General features: G+C 33.4%; 1 protein-coding gene across 1 annotated transcript; it reads left to right on the forward strand.

Moving 5' to 3' along the window:
• The first annotated feature begins 1,067 nt into the window (after positions 1–1,067).
• Positions 1,068–19,072, forward strand: LOC110034635 (calcineurin subunit B type 2). Its single transcript, XM_020738890.1, has 6 exons — positions 1,068–1,189; positions 1,287–1,411; positions 1,507–1,603; positions 1,743–1,852; positions 11,153–11,227; positions 18,817–19,072. Exons 1-6 carry the CDS (start codon positions 1,120–1,122, stop codon positions 18,865–18,867), a joined length of 528 nt encoding a protein of 175 aa, XP_020594549.1. The 5' UTR covers positions 1,068–1,119; the 3' UTR covers positions 18,868–19,072.
• The last annotated feature ends 4,711 nt before the right edge of the window (positions 19,073–23,783 follow it).

A 23,783-nucleotide genomic window follows, 5' to 3' on the forward strand; every position in this document is an offset into this window, starting at 1 on the left:
GATTGGCTGACCAGGCATCATTTCATTTGCTACTATTTGCTCTCCCTGTATAAGAATACATTAGCCATAGCAATAATTGGCTAAAAAAATCTTTTATTGTGAAAATAGTTGAGCAAATAAGAGAATGGCGCCATCGAAGGAAATAGAAATATCATTAATGAGAAATGCAAGGTTGTGCTTTGTTATTATTCTTGTTAAATGAATTGATATGATATATTACACTCCATTGAAATGATGCACCAACTGCATCTTTATAATAAATTAGTTCTTATTCATTTCTATATTTTTCAGCTTTTCAAAAGTAATACTTATTCAAATTTATAACTATTTACTCATGTTCCCACCATGCACACAATAAAATTTGTTATCTACTTTTCATTCTTCACCAAATAACATATATATATTATCGCTCTATTCACATATGAAAGCAAAAATATTACAAAGATAAAGATAAATAAGATTACTATTTGATTTGAATAGGTTATAACTAACTCAAATAGAAGATAAAATGTAATGATGCATTTCAGGAGGAGCCAAGAAATGCATCTCTATGTTTCATTACAAAGATATATATCTATAACATTTTTAGACATAGATATTATACATAAGGATATTAATTGTAAAGTATATAAGAATAAAACAACTCAAATCAATAACTAATTAGATTTTATCTGCAATCAGTCTGTACAATATCAAAGAAACAAATCAACCAAAAATCAAAGAAATATCAATATACTTGTCCAAGAAGAGGCTTTTGGAGAAATTGAAAACCATCACGTAATCCTTTTATAAATATTGATTATAGTGAATTTTTACATACTAATCACACAAAACATTCAATATATCATTTTAACTACGCAAACTTTAAATATTGCACTTTAACCAGCCTTTTCATTACAACCATCCTCCTTTAACCACCATTGAATTATTTGAGTGAAAGTTTTGGGTATTTAAAATATTATATTTAAGATTTTAGATGATTAAAATGTTATATTTAAAATTTAATTAATTAAAATATTATATTGAACGTTTTTAGGTGATTGCCATGGAAAAACCATCTCCTTATAAACAAACCTCATTTCCCCTTTCTCCCTGCCATTTCGTTGAGACAGAGGGAGGATGGGCATCGCCTCTTCGATGCTCACCCAATACGACATAGAGGAAGTCCAGGAGCACTGCAGCTATCTCTGTGAGCTCTCTCTTCTTTCCTATCTGCGCTTTTCTGAACCTCGCTCATGTCTCTCCGTTAAATTCGCTGAAGTCAATTGATTGGGTTTTTGCGACAGTTTCCCAGCAAGAGATATTAGCCCTGTACGAGAGATTCTGCCAACTTGATCGGAATGCCAAAGGGTTCATCTCGGCGGATGAGTTCTTATCGATACCTGAGTTCTCCCTCAATCCTCTCTCTCAGGTCAGGGACCCATTTTGATTTGAGCATAAGCCATGCTTTGATATGTTTAAGTTCTTATTTTTAATTGAAAAATTTTGTCCTCGCGTTCCTTGCAGAGGTTGCTGAGGATGGTAGATGGATTGAATTTTAAGGATTTTGTGGCATTCTTGTCTGCCTTCAGCCCGAAGGCCTCCCTCCAGCAGAAAATTGAGTGTAAAAGTCTACTCTTTTGCGCTTTGTGTGCGTGTGTGTTTGTATTTTATTTGTTTTTGATCTATGAGAATGATTTAATTGCTGGGTTTGAGGGTGATTATTTTGATTGAGTTGTTGATTAGGGGATTTCATATTGCAGTGATCTTTAGAGTTTATGATATAGATAGTAAGGGCAGAGTAACTTTCAAGGACTTGTTGGAAGTTCTTCGAGATCTTACAGGGTCATTCATGTCAGAGGAACAAAGAGAGGTGCTTCTGCTCTATACTCAATTCGATTTCTTTCCTTTTTATTTTATAGCTGTATGTCACATTTGTATAAGCACATAAAATGTAATTCCATTTATTTGATATCAATTGATTTTGATTATGCAGACAAGGAAGTATGTGACATATCCTTATTTTGGGTTTTCAGGAGACTAGTTTTTGGAAAAATGATCTTAGTAATATTCGGAAAGTTGCATCTTCAACATCCTTGTAAACAAAGCCTAACTAATTTTTGAAAATTAGGTGCATCTTTATGCAAATTCCGCTCTACCGACTTCAGTAATGTTTATAAAATGAGGTTTTTTATTTTACACATTTCAAAAATATCTCATGAAAACTTTATAAATCCACATTATGATACTTACAGTAGAAATCGATCTAATGATATTTTCATCTAGTTCTTGACCAATTGCTTTTGATTCTTATATTGGGTTCGTGTCATCACAATCTTGTTTTATTAGACATGGAAGCAAGCTTAGTTTTATTTCACGTCTTTATTTTCAAGATAAGATGTAATCTACAAATAGCTAAATCCCCACACCCAACCCCCGCCCAATACTCCATCCAGGCACACACATGCTCATTCCACCACCCACCACACAAACATACTCACACAATGTAGGTGCCTTATTTGAAGCTTCATTTATGTTTTGTGTTTTCTCAAATTTTCTTTTGAAGAAAGTATTTTTTTGGTTTAGCGATGATGCGATGGCACGTATGGATTGTGTTAATAAAAATTTGCATTCAACAGTGGAAGCAGGCATGAAAAATATTTTCTTTCAACTTTGTTAGTTGAGCCCTGCAATTATTTGTTTTGTTTCATTGGCTTGGTTGAGCCCCCATCACGACATTCTCAATGCCTATGCACATATAGTGTCTCTTATTTGCCACTAGCCTTATAGCCTATACCGCACCCACTCCATGTTGACAACATCGTTAGTGTATACTACAAAAATGCTGTCATTGGCCTTGGTGCAGACCTTATCCACATTGCCTACTTTATTGTTTTTAATGTCTCCAAGAACCTCCTTTAGGAGAGCACCACAATAACTCTAGCAACGATTCTATCATCGTTGTTTTTGCCTTCATCACAAGTGATAACCTTTCCGCTCCTATGGATTGCATCAAGCAACACCTTTAGTTAGGGAGCAACAAGTACAACAGGATCACTGATTGTTGGGATTTGTGTGGGTTGATGGGTCAGAAAGAGGCAAACTTTAGGAGTGAATAATCGTGGAGGCGAGATCACATGCTAGTGAAGGTACGGGAAGCTAGGTAGTAGTGCGGGAGCCAGGGGATGTTGAAATGATGTTGTCTTTCAGGATTATTCTAACTATAATAAAATCTCCATGATGGTATAGAAGCAAGAATTTGATTTTTTTTTCCTACCTTTTACTAGGCTACTTTTATCTTTAATCTTTTATGCTTCTCTTTATTTTTTGTAATGTATATATTTATGAAATTTAGCAAAAGTATTGTAAAACTTAATACTATTATACAATTATTATCAGGTGAACTAATTTGCAATGAACTATGGTCAATTTGTTGATATTTCATAACATATAAAATGTGAAAACTAAATAAATCTAATTAATTCCGAGTAAAAAACTATTTAACTACATGTTTACTAAATACATTGGCAGTTTGCAAACGACTTTTCGACGCACATTTCTATCAATGGATTTTGGCTTGACATTTCAAGCAACAATAGTTAAACCAAATGAAAACTAAATTTTGACTTTTATATTATTAAGCTTCTGTCTCTGTGTGGGGCAGCTATAGCTTATTAATAAGCTATTGCACAACAGCTGTGACAGGAAACTATTTTAGATAAGCTGGCTATCCGTTTGTTTTTTGCAGCTTCAAAACAGCTGTGCTTCAGCTATTTTTAGACAAATGAGCATTCTGCCCCTGCACTTCATACCAGCACATTTCATGCTTGAAAATAAATATCAAGTGCAAAAACATTGTAAAATAAAAATAGACACCTTACTAAATAGTGAGTAGCACACCAACCATCCTACACCACCACCACCTCCACACCAACACAAACACATCCACCAACACAAACACATCCATACACTAACCCCTCCACACTAACACATCCACAACACCACCAACACCTCCACACACAACACCACTACTACCCCCTCCACAAACAAACAATGCAACACGCTAACACATCAACAACACTGCCACCACCTCCACACGCCAACATATGACTCATTTACCGTCCAAGTAATCATATATATAATATAAAGTCACTACACGTGCAATCAACACCACTGCATATATTTGGCCCACAACAAGAACATAATAGAGGAAACAAAAAACCATAATCTAACATTAACCGAAAAGCACCCCCTATTTCTAGGCCATTGTACGTGCAATCAACACCACAACATATTTTCGGCCAACATCAAGAACATAAAAGAGCAAACAGAAAATCGAAATCCAACATCAAACGAAAAGCATCACATATTTCCAAGTCATTGCACATGGAATTCTCAAAAATCCCAAAATCTAACATCAACCGAGAACCATCGAAGGATAAGAACGCAGAGAACCCACGGAAGTCTCGGGCACATAAGCATTTGCAAAATAAAAAACCACAACATTTATGGTAAGGTAGAGAATACGAAAACAGAAATGGAGTGAATGATCAAAAAGCACCGCACAAAGAGGAACTACCGCACAGAGGGCAGATCAAATGACCAAACAGAGCCGAAGAGTAGAGAGAGGAGAGGGAGAGGAGAACTCACCGCAACAGTGAATCCAGAGAAGCGAGAGAGAAAGAGGCAGCATCGTATTCGTAAGAATTGCGAGAGAGAAAGAGAGAGGAGTTAGGGCAAGAATTGTGAGAGAAGCAGCCCCGTGAGTATCGTGAGAGAGAGGTATGTTAGGGTAAGACCCGCGAGAGAGAAAGATGCAGCGGAGTAACGAGATGGTAGCCCCGTCACAACATAACGAAGGAACGCGGGCCGCGGGGTCGAACCCCCGACGACGTTTCCTCATTATTAATCAGGCTCGCAGTATTTTCCAAATGACAGACCCAACGTTCCGAATCCGCGCTTCGACAAATAATCCGCTCCAAATGAGGTCATAATGCGACAAAAGAAATTTTTTTAATCCTATTATTTGAATATTGTATGATGCCCACATATACCAAATTCATGAAATTACCACCTCCATCTTCTATCTTATAAGTCATGACTTTGATGTTAGTTATTAATCATTGTCGGAATATTGTTGGTACTATTTACATGATTATGTGTTAACTGTTACATCTTTTTCTGTTTAAAGTACTATTCTTTTGATGGCTTTAAAAATTCTCTTTTAGTGGTCTAATATTTACTATATTGGCATTTGAACAGTGGGGTTATATCCTGAAGCTCTTAAATAGGATGCAAAAGTGTAAAACAAGTGAAATAAATCCACTAAATGTATAACTAGAGAAGACAGACATACCAAAGGAATGAGAAGAACATGACTTATCTTTTCATTTTGAAATGATCTATTAGATTATATGCTTTATGTTTTTGATCATTCAACCTTAACTAAAGTCATTGAGTTTTAATTATTAAAATTCTTTACTCTCTTAAATAGATGTTTGCCCATATCAGAGACTTGTTTATCGAGCACAAAGCTTACAGCATGCACATGTATGAAAAGACTAATAATGATCTGTTATTGAACTTGAAACATTTTAAATATGATTTATGAAAAATTATACAACCTTTATGTAAAAATAATATCAAATGCAATGCATAAATTCATGAGCAAATGATGATGGGTCATTTAAATAAAATCAAATCAAAGTCCTAGATCGCATCAAGATCAAAAGTTTTACAAAGACGTAAGAAGAAAATTGGAAAAGATATAACAACAACAACAACAACAAAGCCTTAATCCCACTAAGTGGGGTCGGCTACATGAATCCTTTTTCTCCATTGCGTCCTATTTAGTGTCATATTTCATTTAGTTTTAACAAATTAAGATCATTTTTTTATAAAATAAGCCCAAGTCTTCCTAGGTCTATCTATGCCTTTATTAACATAAGTCGAATCTAAAACATCTACTCTCCTAATCGGACCATCAGATGATCGACGGTTAATGTGACCAAACTATCTAAGATGGCTTTCATTAATTTTGTCCGTCACAGGAGCTACACCAACCCTATCACACATATATTCATTTCGCATTTTCGCATTTTGTCTCAGTGTAAAGCCACTCATCCACGTAATCATTCTCATCTCTGCAACACTTAACTTAGTATTATGCTGGTGTTTTAGAATTGGAAAGATGTTCCTTAAAAAATTGAATTCATGCTTCCAAGACCTAAACTATAATGCACCTTTCTTTTTCTTCCAAGTCAAGGTGAGATTGCAAGAAAGATAAAGAGAGCTTGTCTTGACGCCTTAGAAAAAATTTGCTTGAGCTGTTTGGGCCAGCAAAGAAAAGAGAAATTGTGTTTTTCCTCAAGAAAATAGTTAGTCAAGTGAGAGGAAAATAGGATAATGGGATTATTAGATGCTTGCCCACATCAGAGAATTTTACCAAGCATAAAGCTCTTGGACATGCGGGGAGGTCAGCCAAGAATAAAAACCATATGGTGGTTTTTGAAAATTAATTAGGCTTATGTTAGAAATTGAAATTGAAATTTTGAGGGATTTTATTTAGGCAATTGTTTGAATTTCAAGTTTAAGTTTGAGAGGGAAATTAAAATAGAACTAATTTGAATTTAAAAAAAAAATGGATTAATTAAATTGATTTGTTAAAACAATCCAATCTCAAAAGATGGGGCTGACCACAACATGCTAATATTGGATGTTTGCCTTAGAAAATAGATTTATGTAAAGATTTAATATTTGAATTTAAATTTAGGAGGGAAATCCTAAAGAAAAGATAATTGATTTTAAGTGTGAAGGATTTTAAATGTAAAATAATTTGAATTTGAAATTAAAAGGATATATATTTGGAAACATTTTGAAATGCAATTGATACTTTTCAAAATAGATCTATGAGATTTGACAAATTATCATGAAGTTTATATTGGAGGAAAATATTCAAAGTTGAATTTTGAATTATATGCATAATTGGGAAAGTCCACATTGCATGAATTAATTAAATAATTTAAATAAAATCAAGTGAATACGGGATGTAGCTTTCAGCCAAGCATCAGTGGAATGATTTTAGAATCATTCAGGAAAGAGAAAGTTCAAATTAAAAAATATTCCCAAAGAATAATTCATATGATTTGATGATTTTGTAATTAAATAATAGATTAATTAATATGATGAGGATAATGTATCATGAATGCAACTAATTAATAAAAATAACTTATCTTGTATATATATAATGCATGAATTAATGCAAGTGCAAAATAATTATCCAGAAGTAATTATTGATAGAATGATTTAATTAAGTGAACTAAAATTGATTTTATTCAAATAAGACAAATAAAATATGAAAAAATATGAAATAATTTTTGAGCAATCTTATTTGTCAATTCATACAAATGTTAATACATCACACCAAAATATCAATCAATTTTGATAAAGTTCACTAAACTAGTTGATTGAGCTGAGTTTAATGTTCTGTCTGAAATACCTATAGTGTAACAATTAGTATCATGTACACATATGTATTTTATCATCAAAATCTAAAATGTCACGTCATTTGGCTTATGGGGCTAACAAAAATATCATCAATTGCCAACTATAGTTTTGTATTTGGACATTTTTTTCAACTTGACAATGAGATATTTCATTCTTAGTATGTACCTTAATTTCATGCTAAATTTGCATGCCTTCATATCTTAAAAGTATTGTAGAGAATGGTTAGTATTTCATTCCAATATTTGTGTAATATTTATATCAAATTATTATATTTTTTAATCTTTCTTTGCTACTAAAGATAACATAACTTAAAATGCTGCTCATTTTAGGAGCACGAGCAAAAATTTCAGGACACTCAATCTTCTGTGTTTTAGTGTAGCCTTTTGCTATTATTCCGACTTTATCTCTTTATGAGTAGCTATTGGATTTATGCTTCACAATAAATACCTATCTGCACCCTATCAATTTTTTTATTTTAGTAATGTCACCCATTCATATGTTTTGCTTTTTGAAGGGCTTCTATTTGTTCTGTCATAGCATTATTCCAAGTCTCACTACTTAAAGCCTCAATGACAGCTTTAGGGAAATAAATATTCTGTTGGCTAATGAGGAAGGAATGACAGCAATAAAGAATTTTTTTGCATGATAAGAATAAGCTAAGTTATTTTCAATTGAAGCAATTTTGTTGACAGATTCAATCGTTTTCTAGTTTGATGCAAAAAATTGATTTGAATTGTTGGACCTACAGTGATTGATATGCCTTTCTCATTGAGTAAATCTTTAGTGGTAGAGAGGAAGGTGGGGTGGATATATGTTTGATTTGGGTAAGAGTGGTTAGCTCGGATGTATAGTTGTTTTTTTGGTGTGAGTGGTAAGAAAGGACAATATGAGAAAGCATTTATTTGTTAATGCTAATTTTTTGCTTGGGAAAAGTAGTAGCAAATCAGAAATCCTCTTCCTTCTTAGTGCTGTTAACAAATGCCTATATCTACATGGGGAGATGGTAGCATTTATAACCTTTGTGAGCATAAGAATACGCAACGAAAACTAATTTAATTGCTTTTGGATCAAAATTTTCCTCTTTTTGGATGTTATTTAAGGACAAAGAAAATACTTCTAAATATGTCGGGATCAAGATTATCTGAGCATTGAAGTGAGAAAATAAATTGGCTAGGACTCTAACACAACTTTTGAATCGCAGGAATATCGTAAGTCATCAGTTATGGTTTGAGCAGTAGTTAAGATAGCTTCCCTACATTATTATTTTGGATCATTCTTTTGGAAAAAAAAAAAAAATAATAACTCTTGTGAACTCGGTGGCCAACTACATCATTTCTTTGAGCTGCATAAATACGTGATAACTTGTGTATTATTCATTATTCTTGAAAATATGAAAAAGGTAAAATGGTGTTTTTGGCATTTTAGGATTCAACAATTTTAATTTTAATGTCAATTTGATTTAATGTTACGTTAAAAATGGCGGTGAAAGTGATACAACTTTTTGGCTTAAAATATAAAGATCCATAACATAAGAGTCCATTCATGACAACAACCACTGAGCTTCATACATGTTAAGTATAGACTATGGTTCTCAATTGTCACTATAAATAAAATAAAAATAATTTTTGGTTTTTTTGTTATTGAAAAATTGGTACATTTTGTATTTTGCTAAATAACTTGTTTCATAGTGAAATTCAAGAATATTAATATTTTTGAATAGTAATGAAAACAAGGTTTTGAGAGTAATAGAGGAAGGATGGATAAGTTATAGGAATTGGCACTATATCTTTTCTTTGTTGGATTTAAAAATTTTAGAATGGAAATATAATAACACCAATAGTTTGGATCTTCTGCGGTCATTGGATTTTTCAAGGTGATTACCCTTTTTCTTTAAGTCCAATCTTCATCATCGTGCCTTGTTCTTGAAATATACAGTGTAGAGGGTATAATAAATCACTTCATTTTGAATGTGATTAAAATTTTAATTGTTAATTAATAACGAGTTGTTGAATAATTTAAGTATATGGAGGATATTTCTAAGTGCGTGGGATTTGTTTATGAGATTTTTCTTGCCCATCAGTAGATGTCAAGGATCTATTGGTAATATATATATAATTGTTTTTTTAGAATAAGAAATTTATGAAATAAATTTAAGTGAAGTGTTGGTCATATGGTTTGTAGCTCTTGATTCAGTATTCTGGTATGGGGATTGGCCATCTATGAGATTTTAAAAGCATGAAAAGTGAAGGTAATACTTGATAATGCATAATAGGAGGTGCATGACATGGTAGTCTTTTATATTTATACCAGCATCACTACAAAAAAAAATAGGCTTTGGCGACAAAAAATAAGCTACAACAGCGGTTTTAGCTGCTTCTAAAACTCTAGCAGTGGTTTACAAACTGCTACAAAACCGCCGCCGATACTCATCTTCACAAAGCCTTGTTGCAGCTGTTGTAAAATCGCCGCCGGAACCTGAGGCTTCTGTCGGTCGAGGAGCAACAAAACCAATGTATTTCTGTTTAAATATTTAGGAAAAGCGGTGGTTTATATTAATTTAATATTTGACGGTTTTTATGGCTGCTCTAAAGGAATTTTTTTGTGGCGGTTTTATTACTGCTTTAAATAAGTGTTGTCATAGTACCTCTTTTTTTGTAGTGCATGTTATTAATCTCTTTATAGAACTAATTGTTTGATTACTTGTTGTTACCTTTTTCCACATATTATACATGCATGTTTTTGTTCTTTAGCTTGTTCTCCTAGCATTGTTTAACTTTTTCTTGGTGAATTTGTATGAAGTTTCATACATTATTCTTTTGTATCTTGAGCCTTCTTGTAATATGCATCATAGAAAATCTCTATGGATCATCTTTGTTTGGTGCAGCTACTTATGCTTCATTGAAGAAAAGAGTTTTTAATCTTGATTTCAGTAACTTTGATCATTAGGGCCTAATTTTCTATTTCGTTAATTATAAGTGAAACTTCCCTTAACCTTTTCTCCATTTGAATGATGGCAATGACTTTATGATTCTCCTTTTGATAATGTATACCTAACATCAACTTGGTATTTAATCCGGCAAGAAAATCATAAATTTAATCTTTTTCAACAACCTAAAATTTGTTGCATATTTGCTGCTTTCTATTTGAATGCATTGATAATGATTCATCTTTTGCCAAAAAACTTGTAATAAATTGAAGTATCCGTGTTGAATCTTCTTCCTTACTTTATGGCCAAGGTTTTGATTTTTTTTTTCTCATAGGTTTTGTCTGCATCACAGACTTTAGAATATGTTAATTTACGACTTTTTTTTGTTAAGCTAAATGAAATAACATGCAAGTGTCATTTCTGGAATAAACGATCCTATTATCTTAAGAATTCTGTTAAAAGACTAATAATGAACTATTATTGCAAATTTTGATCGGCAATACGTGTTAGCTGGAAGATATGTTTACAGGACATCTTGTTCAGTAATACATTTTCTTTCCTAATAAAATTCTATCATTTGTATGAATTAATCATTGAGTGTAATTTCAGCACTTTTGAGATGTATATCAATAAAGTATTTATAAAATTTGAACATATTTTTATCACTTGTATATTGTTAATACTCGTTGTGAATGAGAAATTTCAGAATGAAACTAAATTTATTTCAATTTTGATTCACAGCAAGTGCTCAGCCATCTGTTGGAAGAATCAGGTTATACAAGGGACGCTTCACTTGTGCTGGATGATTTCATCAAGGTACCAAGTTTGGCATACTCAGTTGACCAGGAGATTGTCTATCATGCTACAAAATATTCTCATTAACATAAATTAGTCGCGTTTAAATGGACCATAAGCTAGTATAGGTTGTGATAAATAAACCCTTTGTACACATTTCCTTTAGAATGAACATAAATTTAATATAAATCTTGCAAGAAAATTTAATGCTTGATGTTATTACTACCATACATTAATGTCCATGCAATTAGGTGGTATGTTTTAGCTGTATGTTTTGCACCATATTCCCATTACTATTGTTGAGAATCTAAAAGAGAATGTGCTCAACAAAACTTGTGCTCATACATTTTGATCCTATGGTAATACCTACGATAACAACAACAAGCCTTTGTCCTACTAAGTGGGGTCGGCTACATGGATCCTTTTTCTCTATTGTGGCCTATTTAGTGTTATATTTTCATTTAATTATGCCGCCTATGGCAATACCTGATGAATTAAAACTTCCACCTTTACTTGTTTAATGCATGTTTTATTTATTTTTTGTTCTTCTTTAAATGGAATGCAAATATCTTATGCAACAATATTGTTAAAATACTTGTCTACAATGTTTTCCGATATTATATATTATAACACTATGTTAGCATAAAATGTTGTATTCATAGTCAAAATTGTATTCAAGAATGAAATCTTATTGATTATTGTTCTTGGAAGTCTATGATACAATTCGAAGGAAAAATAAACACAATTCTCCACAGAATTTAAGACGAAACAGATTTCTTATTTCAATAATTCAAACAATTCAATGAGGATACAAATATAAGAGGTTGACGATCTCTCCCAATTCCTACAATTCAAGCGTAGGAAATCACTCCCAAAACCTAAACCTAAGACTCACAACTCAATCTCTTGCATTTCCCTAACCTAATACAAAATAAGACTATTTATACTCAACAACAATAATAATAAAAGACTAAATTGCCCTTAGGATCCCTAATAAAAATAATGAGTGCCTCATGCAGCTCTATTTCTAAACCCCCAACCCCCAAAGAGAAATTGTCCCCGTGGTGGGAAAAAATGAGTGCTTCTCCTCCCCCATGACTAGCTCTATTTCTTCATTCTCTGCTTCCTCGTCCTGCACCATGAGAACTTGTAATCTTCGATTCTTGCAATGGTGTCCTGGGGTAAAATTCTGATCTCACTAAAAACATAACCCCTTGATTCGTTTCTCCCGAATCTGTCTCTGTAAGACATTTGAGTGTTGCTCCCGGTCGTGGTCCATTATTCATGTCTCATGCAGCCTCACTCTGGACTTCCATTCTCTGAAAGTTTGGCATCTTCATGGTTGTAGCAGTACCGTATAACGATGACGCTCCATATGTGTTGCTCATATTAGCTTTCTTTATCTAGTTTTTGTCTTCCACCATCTTGGCTATCTTCATTAGCTCCCTCAATCCCTGCAGTCTTCGTGATCAGAGTGCTACCCGTATGTCGAGCTTTAAGCTCTTGATGAAATTCCCCTCCAGTCCTACTTCAGAAATCCCTCACAGTCGTCCCGACAATAATTCAAATCTCTCTTTATTTTCCATGACCGACCCCTCCTGTATAAAGACATAGAATTGCTCATGCAGGTCTCGTTTCCTTTCTTTTCTAATGGCTCAGAAACGTTCCAACAAACAATAATTAAATTCATCCCACGAACGAATCGGGTATCCAACCTCCCTCTACTGAAATCAGCCTAAGGCTTTCCCCTCCAAACACAGTCTTGTCGCCATGAGTTCCACACCCCCCCCCCCCCCCTCCCTGGGTGTGAAGATCATCATCTTTAACTTTCTAGCTCTAACATCTCCACCCCAACTTCTTCTTCCTCCATTGTTTCCCCCCATGTATTGAGGGTAAAAGTCCTTCCTTCAATCGTAGCCATATCCCCTCCCTGCTTCTCTCCCTTCTTCTTCGTACTCCTTCATACCTCTGGCATAATCTTTTCTCCATGTTTTGGCCCAACCGCCTCCACTAGAAATCTCTAATTCATCCATAATCGGTGTCCTGAGGGGGGGTTCGTGATGGTGAATGTTTTCCTCCTCATGTTCAATCTTACCACTGGTTCTCAAGTCAACCTTGGGATTTGCAAATTGAACCGCTGATGAGGTCTTGGATTGAGATATTGCATCTCAATAAGCTTTTTTATCATCTCTCGAATTTCTCCCATGCTCTCGAATCGATCCTTCAGTCGATTATCAATAGAAGAGAAGCTATCCTCTATGTTGACGAACCTTTCTTCCATCCCAGATTTGATTTGACTTATCTCTTCCTCTAACTTTTTCTCTAGATCATCTACTTTCTTGGCTGCCTTTCTTGCTTGGAAAAATTTCGGTCAGGTAAGAGAAATCATTAAATGCTGAATTCTCGTTGATGACTTCCCAGATAGCTTTTATCGCGAATGTATCACAAGTCAGCCGATCCTGTCAATGCTTCCCGGCTCGCTAGAATTGCAAGATTCGGTCACGAAGGTCCGAACACCGCGATCCCGCTAGAAGGCCTTAGGATCGATCGGCGATAGCTCTATATGCCGCAATCCCTTTAGTCCCAGCTGCTTTTAATCGCAACTGTATCGATTCTTAGGGTCTCTGCGTCGCGATTCTGTTTGCACACCGCGACTATTTCACGATTTGATGTCGCCCGCACGCCGCAATCTTCTCAACCACTCAAATCGCGTTGTAATGCCGCCTGCACGCCCAATTCGGTTGTACGCGATTCGGTAAGCCCCGATCCCTCATCTCCTTCCCCACAAGCATCGATCGCACCTGTATCGCAGTGTTCGGTCACGAAGGCGAAAAGCTTCAATCGCTCTTTCCCAACAAGCTCTGTTTGCGACTCTATCAAGTAGACGCTTAGGAGGAAGAGAAAACTCGGAGTTTCGGATCTCTTTACGTCGTTTCCTAGTCGTTGTCCCTGATCGCGATTGTATCTGGAGGTGAAGTTGCCAAATCTTCTGGATGTTGTGCTCTTCCCATGCAACGATCCTTGCCCTACTTTATGACAATCTCGAGCACCGTTTCCCTAGTAATCTTGCTCTGATATCAATTTGATATGACTTGACGAAGAAATCGACACAGATTTTCATAGAAATTAGGACAAGTAGAAATTCTTATTGTAATAATCCAAACGACTCACACAAATACAAAAGATAATCACCTACAATTTGAGAGGTAGACAATCTCTCCCAATCCCTATAATTCGAGAGTTAGGATATCTCTCCCAAACCCTAGACCTAAGACTCACAACTCAATCTTATGCATCCCCCTAACCCTAGACATAACAAGCCTTTTATACCCAATAATAATAATAATAATAATAATAATAATAATAATAATAATAATAATAATAATAATAATAATAATAATAATAATAATAATAATAATAATAATAATAATAATAAAAGACTAAATTGCCCTTTGACTAAATTTTTTAATTCTTTTATATGAACTTAATTAACTATCAAATGGGGAAATTATCCACTTTTTATTGTTCATGTTTAAACTAGTTAAGTCTATTTTCAACTTTATCTTTACAAGATGACACTCTAATTGTTTCTTTATTAGGACCATCTCTAAATTTTTGTTTCTTAATTTTACCCCACATCCATTTTGACATTCTCTTTTTTTCTTCATGCTTAACTTGGTAATGATCCACTTTTTAATTCTCGACCTCTTAGATCTATATAATATTGTTGACTTAGAGGCCGTTTTGTTTGCTGACTAAAGTAATAGAAAGTAAAAGGAATATCATGTGAAATAAATATAATGAATTTGAAAAACTTAAAGTTGTTTGGTTGATGCGTGAAAGATAAATGCAGGAGATTACCTTTCTTGGTATTTGGTTAGAATTAAAATGAATTCAGTGCAACAACCCAAGTGTACAATCCCGACGATGGAGCTCAGCTGTGTTTGGAATACACCAACAATAATCTCTGATAATAACAATTACACAAATACAAAAAAGAAAGTTAATTGTTAAGGTTAAATATATTCATGGAGGCTTTTATTTTCCAAGGAAACGCCTACGCTGAGCTTTTATACTGCAGGCATCTACTGTTATTCTCTTGTCCATCACGAAACTGAGCACTCCGTTTCTCTGAAACCTGAACAAGAGACCAGTTACAGTCATTGGAAAACTGTTCAACTGAATTTGCTAGTTTTGTGGCTCCCAGAATTTCGCTGGGCCAAAAGGACCAGTTCCAGCCATTGGAAAACTGTTGAACTCCACTGACAAGCGACAAGAGAAAGGCCAGGGGTCTAGGCAACCACTTGACAATGTCATGGACTTGTTTTTTCTCCACCTCACTTCTCCTAGACCAGGGAATCCACCCTAAACTATTTAAACACCCTGATACTAAATCTTAAAAAAAAATTCTCTCCTAACATGATCACAGGGTATTGATAGGCAATCATTTAATAATTCTTAGGTCCATAATTACTAAAAACTTCTCTCCTTACATTACCATAGTGTATTTATAACGCTGTGATTTTCATGGTTTTGCTCTTTTTACCTTTCTTTTCCTATAATTGTAACCCTCTTTGGTGCATTCTTGTGTACATTTTCCATTATTACAGGTTTCCTCATTGCATTTCCGCAAATTGGTCTCATTATTGTAGCCTTTGCCACTATATTATCACATTTTCTTTAAATTTTATTTTCTATCAGCAAAACCATAATTTTTCTCTATGGATATTAATAATAATATTTACATATCCTTGTTCTCATGTTCTCTTTTAATTGAGGGATGTAATCTAAATCCAACAGGAGAGTTGCAAAATATTCATTCAAAATATTATTTGAATGAAAGAACTATCTAAATTGGTCGTGATTGGTTTTTGGGCCATTAATGAGGCATATGGAGGCAAAAAAAAACTTGTTAGGATTACTTAAAAATGTCTATAACAACAACTTGTACTCTTATTCACAAATATTATCGTCTCTTCTCATTTCTTTAGTCTTAGAGATGCATATTTTTAGCTTCTTGATTCTTGATTCAGAAAATACATATTATATGATCAAGTTTTCTCATATATTTATTTCATTTATCTCATGTTGAAGCAAAAAAAAAAAAAAAAAGTGTCTGATAGGTCTTTGACCATTGGTTAAGACGTCTTTTCTATAATCAAATCCCTTTACTCTCCAAATATCTAACCTATTTATCAATTCGGTTGAGAAGCTATTTTTATCACAATATCCCTCTAACTCTCTATTTATCTATATTATTTATCAATTTGCTATCCACTCAAAAGCTAATTAAGAATCTAAGTGTCACGTTTTATCCTTCATATTATCTTTCAAGTATGGTGCACAAGGGCAATTAGGCTTTTGCTAAAGGGATGACCATCATAAGGAAATCAATAATCAAGAAAACATCATGCAACCTCATTATTAGGTCTTCATTTAGAACCTTTAAATCTAAATAGAAAATAATCTTGCTTCAATTCTTTGGTCACCTATGATTTATTTTTCTCCATATCATATTTTCTTTATAACTATTCAAATAATTCAACATCAAGGAATTTGATGATGATCTTTTTGAACTTGCAAAACACAAACCTCTCTTTTATTGAATGTCACAAGAGTTCATATTATTTTGTCTCCTATTCATGGTGCCATGTGGAGATCATTCTCTACACTTAACATCTCTAGGGCTTGGTGTTTTTTTGTTTTTTATTGATGACGTTTGCTGTTGATTTTTTAACTAAAAGCTAGAAGTGATATAAGAATCATATTCTCATATTTTTTATTATGAGCAGAATAATTTTTATGTTAAAATTAAAAGAATGGAATAGTTGAACGAAAGACTATCTACTTGTTGTCAGAAGAACCCTTTTTTTTTCAGAAAGTTATCACAAAGTAATATTAAGTAGAGGCTTGTTTAGCAGTCTCCCACATTATAAACCGTTTGCATATGAGTTCCTTGGTTCAAGAGACCTATATCCAATTTAAAATTAGTTTTTTTTTTTAATGTCTCAAACAATTTTTTCCCAAAATATTTATAATTATTATTTTGTTCATTTATATTTTCAAAATAGAGAAAATTTAATTCTCGAGCAATTAAATGTGTTTACATTAGCTATTCTTTTATATTTGAAGGCTACAAATGCTGTCATCATTTGAGTTGAGAAGTATATGTATCCGTTGATATGACTTTAAATAATGATCACGACTTACCCAAGGAGAAATATCACGCGCAATTAATTGGTCTCTTAAATTACTCTTCATTACCCCTTATCTCGGCAAACAACTCCATTTCCAAATTAGCAACCACTCTTGAAAATAAGCTTTATATTCGAACTACTTTGTTATTATAGGTTTACTCAAGAAGAAGGAAGCCTCAATTCTTGCAAGTTCAATCAACAAAATCTAACCTTATCATTGAATCTGTTGAGAGAATGACTTTGCAAATAAAGATACAAGGACTCTAACTAAACATCCTTTATATTTGTTTTTATCTTATAATTTTTTTTTCTTACAATCACCAATCATTTTTTATTAGTCTACATACTAATTTTATCCTTAAAAATAACCTTTGAGTCTTCTAATAATGTGCATTGAAATTATGTTATTAGAAAAGAAATGGGTTGGATGTAGATGGGTTTTTACTATAAAATATAATTATGAAGATTTAGTGGAAAGATTTAAAACTATATGAGTTGCCAAAGGCTCTACTCAACTATATGTTATTGATTATCTTGAAATCATTGATGTAATTCTAAAATGAATATTTTTAAGTTCTCTTATCTTTTGCACTTAATGGGGACAAGAAGTCTCAGCAATTTTATGTGAAAAATGTTTTCTATGATGACTTGGATTGGTGAGTATAAATAAAGGTCCCATCATTTTCTCTCTCAAATACATAAAAAAAATATAACTTAACATATATAGGTTGAAGCAATTTCCAATGGTTTGGTTCTAAAAATTTTGTCCAGATGATGCTAAACATAAGAAATAAGTGAAATATTTGTATTAATAGTCTATACCGATGATATTATTGTGATAGTTAGTAACTTCAAATTAATCAATAATCTAATGAAATTGCTCCAAAAAAATTAAATCAAAGATTAGGCAAGCTAATGTATATTTGTGGCATGGAACCTATTCACTCATAAAATTGATTCATTATATCATAATAAAAATTCCTAAAAACGTATTGAAAGAAATGGCTATATTGAACATAACAATTTTCACAAGATGTGGGGTATCAGCAACTGTGGATGAGAAAATTTGATACGCTTGTAGATGAACCCTTCTGCAGACAAGCAAGATCCTACTCTTATGGAAGGAGTCCCTTTTAACTGGGTATTCTATATGCCCTCCAGAAACTAGAAATTAATGGCATCCATCTAGTTTGTTTGTATTTAGTTAGGCCATTTAATATTGCTTTTTACTTGCTTAATTTGCACGATTTGGTAATGTTTTTTTTCTTTTAATTTACGCATGTTATACAAATGGATTCGGGGAGCTTAGTCTCCTATCTAGTACGTCGATAGTTTTCTTTTCATTTCATGTTGTTCTTTTTCTGCAAATAGTTGTTATGTTCAAACTGTTTTTGAAGGACATAATCTTTTCAGATTCTAGGCAAATCTGGCATGAAAATGGAGGTTGAAGTTCCGGTGGACTAGATGCTGGCGTTTTTTCTGTGCATAGAAGACAACAGACCAAAATTTTTCCATTATTGCTGTGTTTTGTTTTGCTGCAATAAGAAGGATCTTTCTATATGATTTTGATTCTTGAGCACATTTGTTTACTTATTTTTCTTTTCTTGTTAGCCTGTTCTCATTTTTTGTGCACCGTGTTACACTTGATTATGAGATTATTGTTGCCTAACATAGTTATGTGATGAATGGAAATACATTGGTATGTTTCATTACACACACACACACAAACACACACACACACACAGATCTATATATATATATATATGTATAGCTGTTGTGCTTTGGCTCCTGTTATCTGGCTTCAGTCATGGTCTATTTTGTACTGGCATTAATTGAAGATGTAACTTTTAATCCTTATAATGAACCTGATTTTTTTCAAATTGGTACTAGATATGAATTTGTATCTGCTTAAACTTGAAATTCGGTTTTGTTCCATGCTTTGAAGCAGACTTCAATTCTATTTTTGTTTCCAATTAATGTAAAGCATACTTAAATTAATATATTGGGATGGGGGAATTTTGTCCTCTCTCTATCTCTAGAATATAATAAATTATATGAGACCCCCTTTTTACATCTCCTTTCTTATAGAGATTATTGAAATATTTATATTCTTCTTTTATAAGCTCTAATACTTAGGAAGTGTGAGAACGCTAATAAGTTATCTTCCAACCGTCCTTTTAGGTTTGGTGAACATGTTTCATCCCACATATTAAAAGAGGAGCTTTGCGTGAGGAAGAACTTCATGTATGAGAAGGTTCAATCAATATAGAGTGCATGTGCACGATAGCGCTTGTAATGTAGTGAATGAATTAATTGAATGAACAAATGACTTTGATAATTCAGGAGGCATTGGAGCCTATGCCAAGGATGATACCCAGAGTTCATATGCCATATAATGCTTTTGAATTAAGGGGTTCGAAGAGGAGAGATATTGATTGAGAGAGTAAGGAGGAATTTTCCATCGATAATGGCAAAAAATTGACAACTTACAATCTATATTACATGGATTCTTGTCCTTTCAGTCATGGGAGGGAGAGAAGGAGATAAGATAGAAAAAAAAAATGCAATCATAGGAGAATAAATATTTTAAAGAGGTTCTTGAGGCAGAAACATCAGAGAATTCTAAAATTTTATTTTTAGGGTTTTACAAAAGAAGATATATTCTTGCTAATCATATTGCATTCTTCAGTCAGTCATTTGCTTACTGAAAATCAATGATGTTTTGAAATATCGGTTCTTGTTTATGTTATTAAAGGAATAAGCTCTTTTGTGGTTCAATAATCTACCATGAAGGGTTAACTTTTTAAAGGGAGCTCAAGAATATTTTTTGCGCAATTTGCTAGTGTCCAAAAGTCTTTGAAGAGTTCGTAGGCTTGTTGCGAATATGGCAAGAGTCTGGAGAGACTTTGAGAAGTTTTGTTATTAGATTTCAGTTGGAGAATTTGGAAGTGAGAGATTTGGAGCCTGTTATTGCTCGTGCTACATTGGCTGATGGTCTTTTATGCTATGCTATTATGTTGTAATGCCTGAGGACATTAGTTAAATTGTTGGTATCTATTGAGGAGTCTAATTCATCGTCAAGTTGAGCGAAGAATAATGAGCCAAATTTTTAGCCGAGAAGAAATTTTTGTAAACTCATTAAGAGAATAGAAGTCGCTTTGAAAGCACAAAATCATGAGAAATTTGAGAGATACTGAGTTCATCCTATTGTAAAATGAGTTGCCTCTACGACTGAGATTATTGAGGTCATTCAACATAAAAAAAAATCCTTAAGAAACTTACACCGCTGAAGGTAGGTGGTCATCTTCATGACCCAAAGAAGTACTTTATGTACCATAGAAATCACGGGCATGATAATAAAGAGTGTCATCACTTAATAAGTTTGATTGAGGATCTAATCAAAGTTAGGAAGCTGAATGATCTCATTGTGTGGGAAGTGAACATAAAGGCATAGGGGAAAGCACCCATGGAGGAAATTGAGGGTTTGTTTGGGGCAGTTTATAAGTGCGGGCGGCATTTACAAAACGTTGAAAACGCCGCTGTACTGTTTGGTTCACGCGTTTCACCAGCTTACACATAGGGGAACACACTCATGAAGGAAATTAATGGTCTGTTTGGGGCAGCTTATAAGTGCGAACGGTGTTTTAAAAATGTCGCCGTATTATTTGGTTAGCGCGTTTCACCAGCTTATCCGAAACTGCGTTTGAGTTTTTACACTAAACTTAGGCCACGACCAGCCCGCGGGCCGCATTTCAGGATAAGCAGCTTATCCTGAAACACACAAGCTGCCCCAAACGGACCCTAAATTGAACATGTCTCAACATAGTTTATTCATATTGTGGGGATAGCTTGGAGGAGACAGGCCTAAGGCTTTTCACTAATCTAACCTCAAATAACTTTAGTCAAGAGAGGTATGCTTTATAAATTTTTCTAGGATGGTGAGTCACCTATAGTTTTTATTGACGAGAATTTGCCAGTGAAGAGGAATCCATTCAATGATGCTATCATGGTCACAGTGTTGATCCCTAATATTCAGAATGGTAGTATTTTGTTTGACACTAGATGTTTAGTGAACATCTTGCTTAAATTCATTAGTAAAAAAATGAATTTGGGAAATTCTCATCTTGTCCCTACTTTGAGATTTTCTTTCCTTTATATTTTTTAGAGAGCGTAAAAAAACATGTGGAATAATTATTTTGCTAGTAACCTAGGGAGAAGTAGAGAATCAATTCACGCCTATGATAGAATTTGTGGTAGTAGATGTGCCAACTATCTACATTGCTAGCTTTGGTTGCCCCTTATTAAACACATTCAAAGTGGTCATTTCATCTCATCACATGTCTATAGATTGTCTAAAAGTGATCAAATTATCATGGTGTGAGCAATTTTGATGCAATCTAGAGCATGCTATGTGAAGGTTGTAAAGAATATGCAGGAGGAGATCTTGTAGCTTAATGTGTAGAAGCAGAGCAGCTTAGAAGCAATAGAAGTTTTCGAGGAAGTCGCTAAAGTGAAAAATGACATTGTCAAAACTTTTTTTCTTAGGATTAAATTTTAGTGTCAAACTAAAAAACAAGTTAATCGCTATCCTAAGGAGTGTCAATGTATTATTTTGATGTATTTTTTTTGGTGTTGCCGCCAATATATCCATCCCTAGGGGAGCCGACCTAAATCTATAAATATAGGGCAGGCTATTCTCCAGGCTGAGAGAGCTTCTTTATCTCTCTACCTTTAGAGTAGAAGAAATTGTACAAGTACTTATTTCTGTTTTTTCTTAAGATGATTTCATCTATATTTCTATTCTTCTCCCTTTACAAGCCAACTATTAGTGCGAGACCATTGTTAATCTAGGATCCAATACATGATATTATATATTGTCTTGATTGACTATCAGCATGTTGAATGCTCTCAATGATTTATTGAGTTTTGATTTGATTGTTACATACTTCAAGTCGAGTCCTAATTTTATTGTTTGAAATTAGAAATAACATTCTAAAAAATAAATTTTATTAATTTCATCATTTGAGTAAAAATAAGCATTTATTTTAAGTTTTATATATTCTATTGATTATTGTGTGTGTGTGGAGAAAGAAAGATAAGGAGAGAGAGAACCTTTTTTACTATGGGTATTTATAACATGCACTTCAAACAATTAAATATAAAAATGAAAAACATTTTAATTGATTAAACAATCTACTCCCTTGAAATTAACTTATATACTTTTGCTTGGTGTAATCAAAATAAGTGCACTAACATTGTCAAGTTAGCCCTTTGGGTAGCATATGCAATTTAACTTTAATGTTTAATTTAAATTTCCAATATTAATAATGGATTTTTTTTTTTTTTTTTTTTTTTTTTTTTTTTTTTTTTTTTTTTTCAAAAAAATTGTTTTTTTTTAATTAATTTTGGTCTTTTGTAAAATAATCCAAAATGATTAATAAGAAGCTCATGACCAAGAGAATCCAATGTTTAACTAGAAATATAGAATCGATTCACTGGTTTAGTCATTATTTCTGGACTCAACCAACCAAAGGATCAATTCATGGATGAAGGAATTCCTAAAACCTTGGATTTAACTAAAGCTGGACTTTATTAACCATCTAATAATAATAGAATTATGAAGATCTGGAGTATAGAATATAAGAAGCATGCCATGTTAGACATTTCATGTTCTGATTAATTCATGCATGACTCATTCTTCCATTGATATTATAAAACATAAATCACACAATTCTTCAACATTACAACCACAATGATAACAAGAATGGACAACTTGCCAGTCCATCATTTATTAGCCTTGAGATGAACAATAGATAAGGAGAAGAAGTTCAAATACAAGCTGGTGCATGAATGTAAGGCAAGTGAACAAAAACAATGGAAATAGGAGCAAGTTTAATCGGCTTCAAGCCATCAACTTCTATTGGTCTTAAAGTTGGTATTTTTCCATGGGAATTCACATCCAAAACTCTGCCATTTAGTAACACGGTTTGGCTGTGCAAGTTCCCATCTTTTGCACTCAAGTGGTACTCTTCCCTTGTTTTTTCAGAATGAGAGGCCCCATTTACGCTAACTTTTATATATGTTGTATTTCCGAGATCTAAGTTGAGTAAGAGAAGTGTTATACCTTTCTGTAAACAAAAAAAACACTTTCAGATATAAATGGATAAAATATTGAGGGAAGCACACAATGCCTATGGATTTACATATCTCACAACTAAACTTCCATGTTTAGATACATAGCATTTCGGTGCTTTACACATATGCACGAAAAGGTGCACTTGACTTGTAAAAAGTTGTTATAATGCCATTTTTGTTGTGATATTGAAGGTTTGAGTGCTATGTGTTTAACTATGAAAGTTCAGGTGTGAGATAGGTAAATA

The sequence above is a fragment of the Phalaenopsis equestris genome, unplaced genomic scaffold (assembly GCF_001263595.1).
Source record: "Phalaenopsis equestris unplaced genomic scaffold, ASM126359v1 Scaffold000002, whole genome shotgun sequence".
In the NCBI taxonomy this organism is placed as follows: domain Eukaryota; kingdom Viridiplantae; phylum Streptophyta; class Magnoliopsida; order Asparagales; family Orchidaceae; genus Phalaenopsis; species Phalaenopsis equestris.

Excerpts from the sequence above, each read along its gene's own strand:
- LOC110034635 (XM_020738890.1), top strand. The coding sequence starts at position 1,120 with ATGGGCATCGCCTCTTCGATGCTCACCCAATACGACATAGAGGAAGTC. Across the intron at positions 1,604-1,742 it reads CCTCCAGCAGAAAATTGAGT|TGATCTTTAGAGTTTATGAT; the intron begins GTAAAAGTCTAC and ends TTCATATTGCAG. Across the intron at positions 1,853-11,152 it reads TGTCAGAGGAACAAAGAGAG|CAAGTGCTCAGCCATCTGTT; the intron begins GTGCTTCTGCTC and ends TTTGATTCACAG.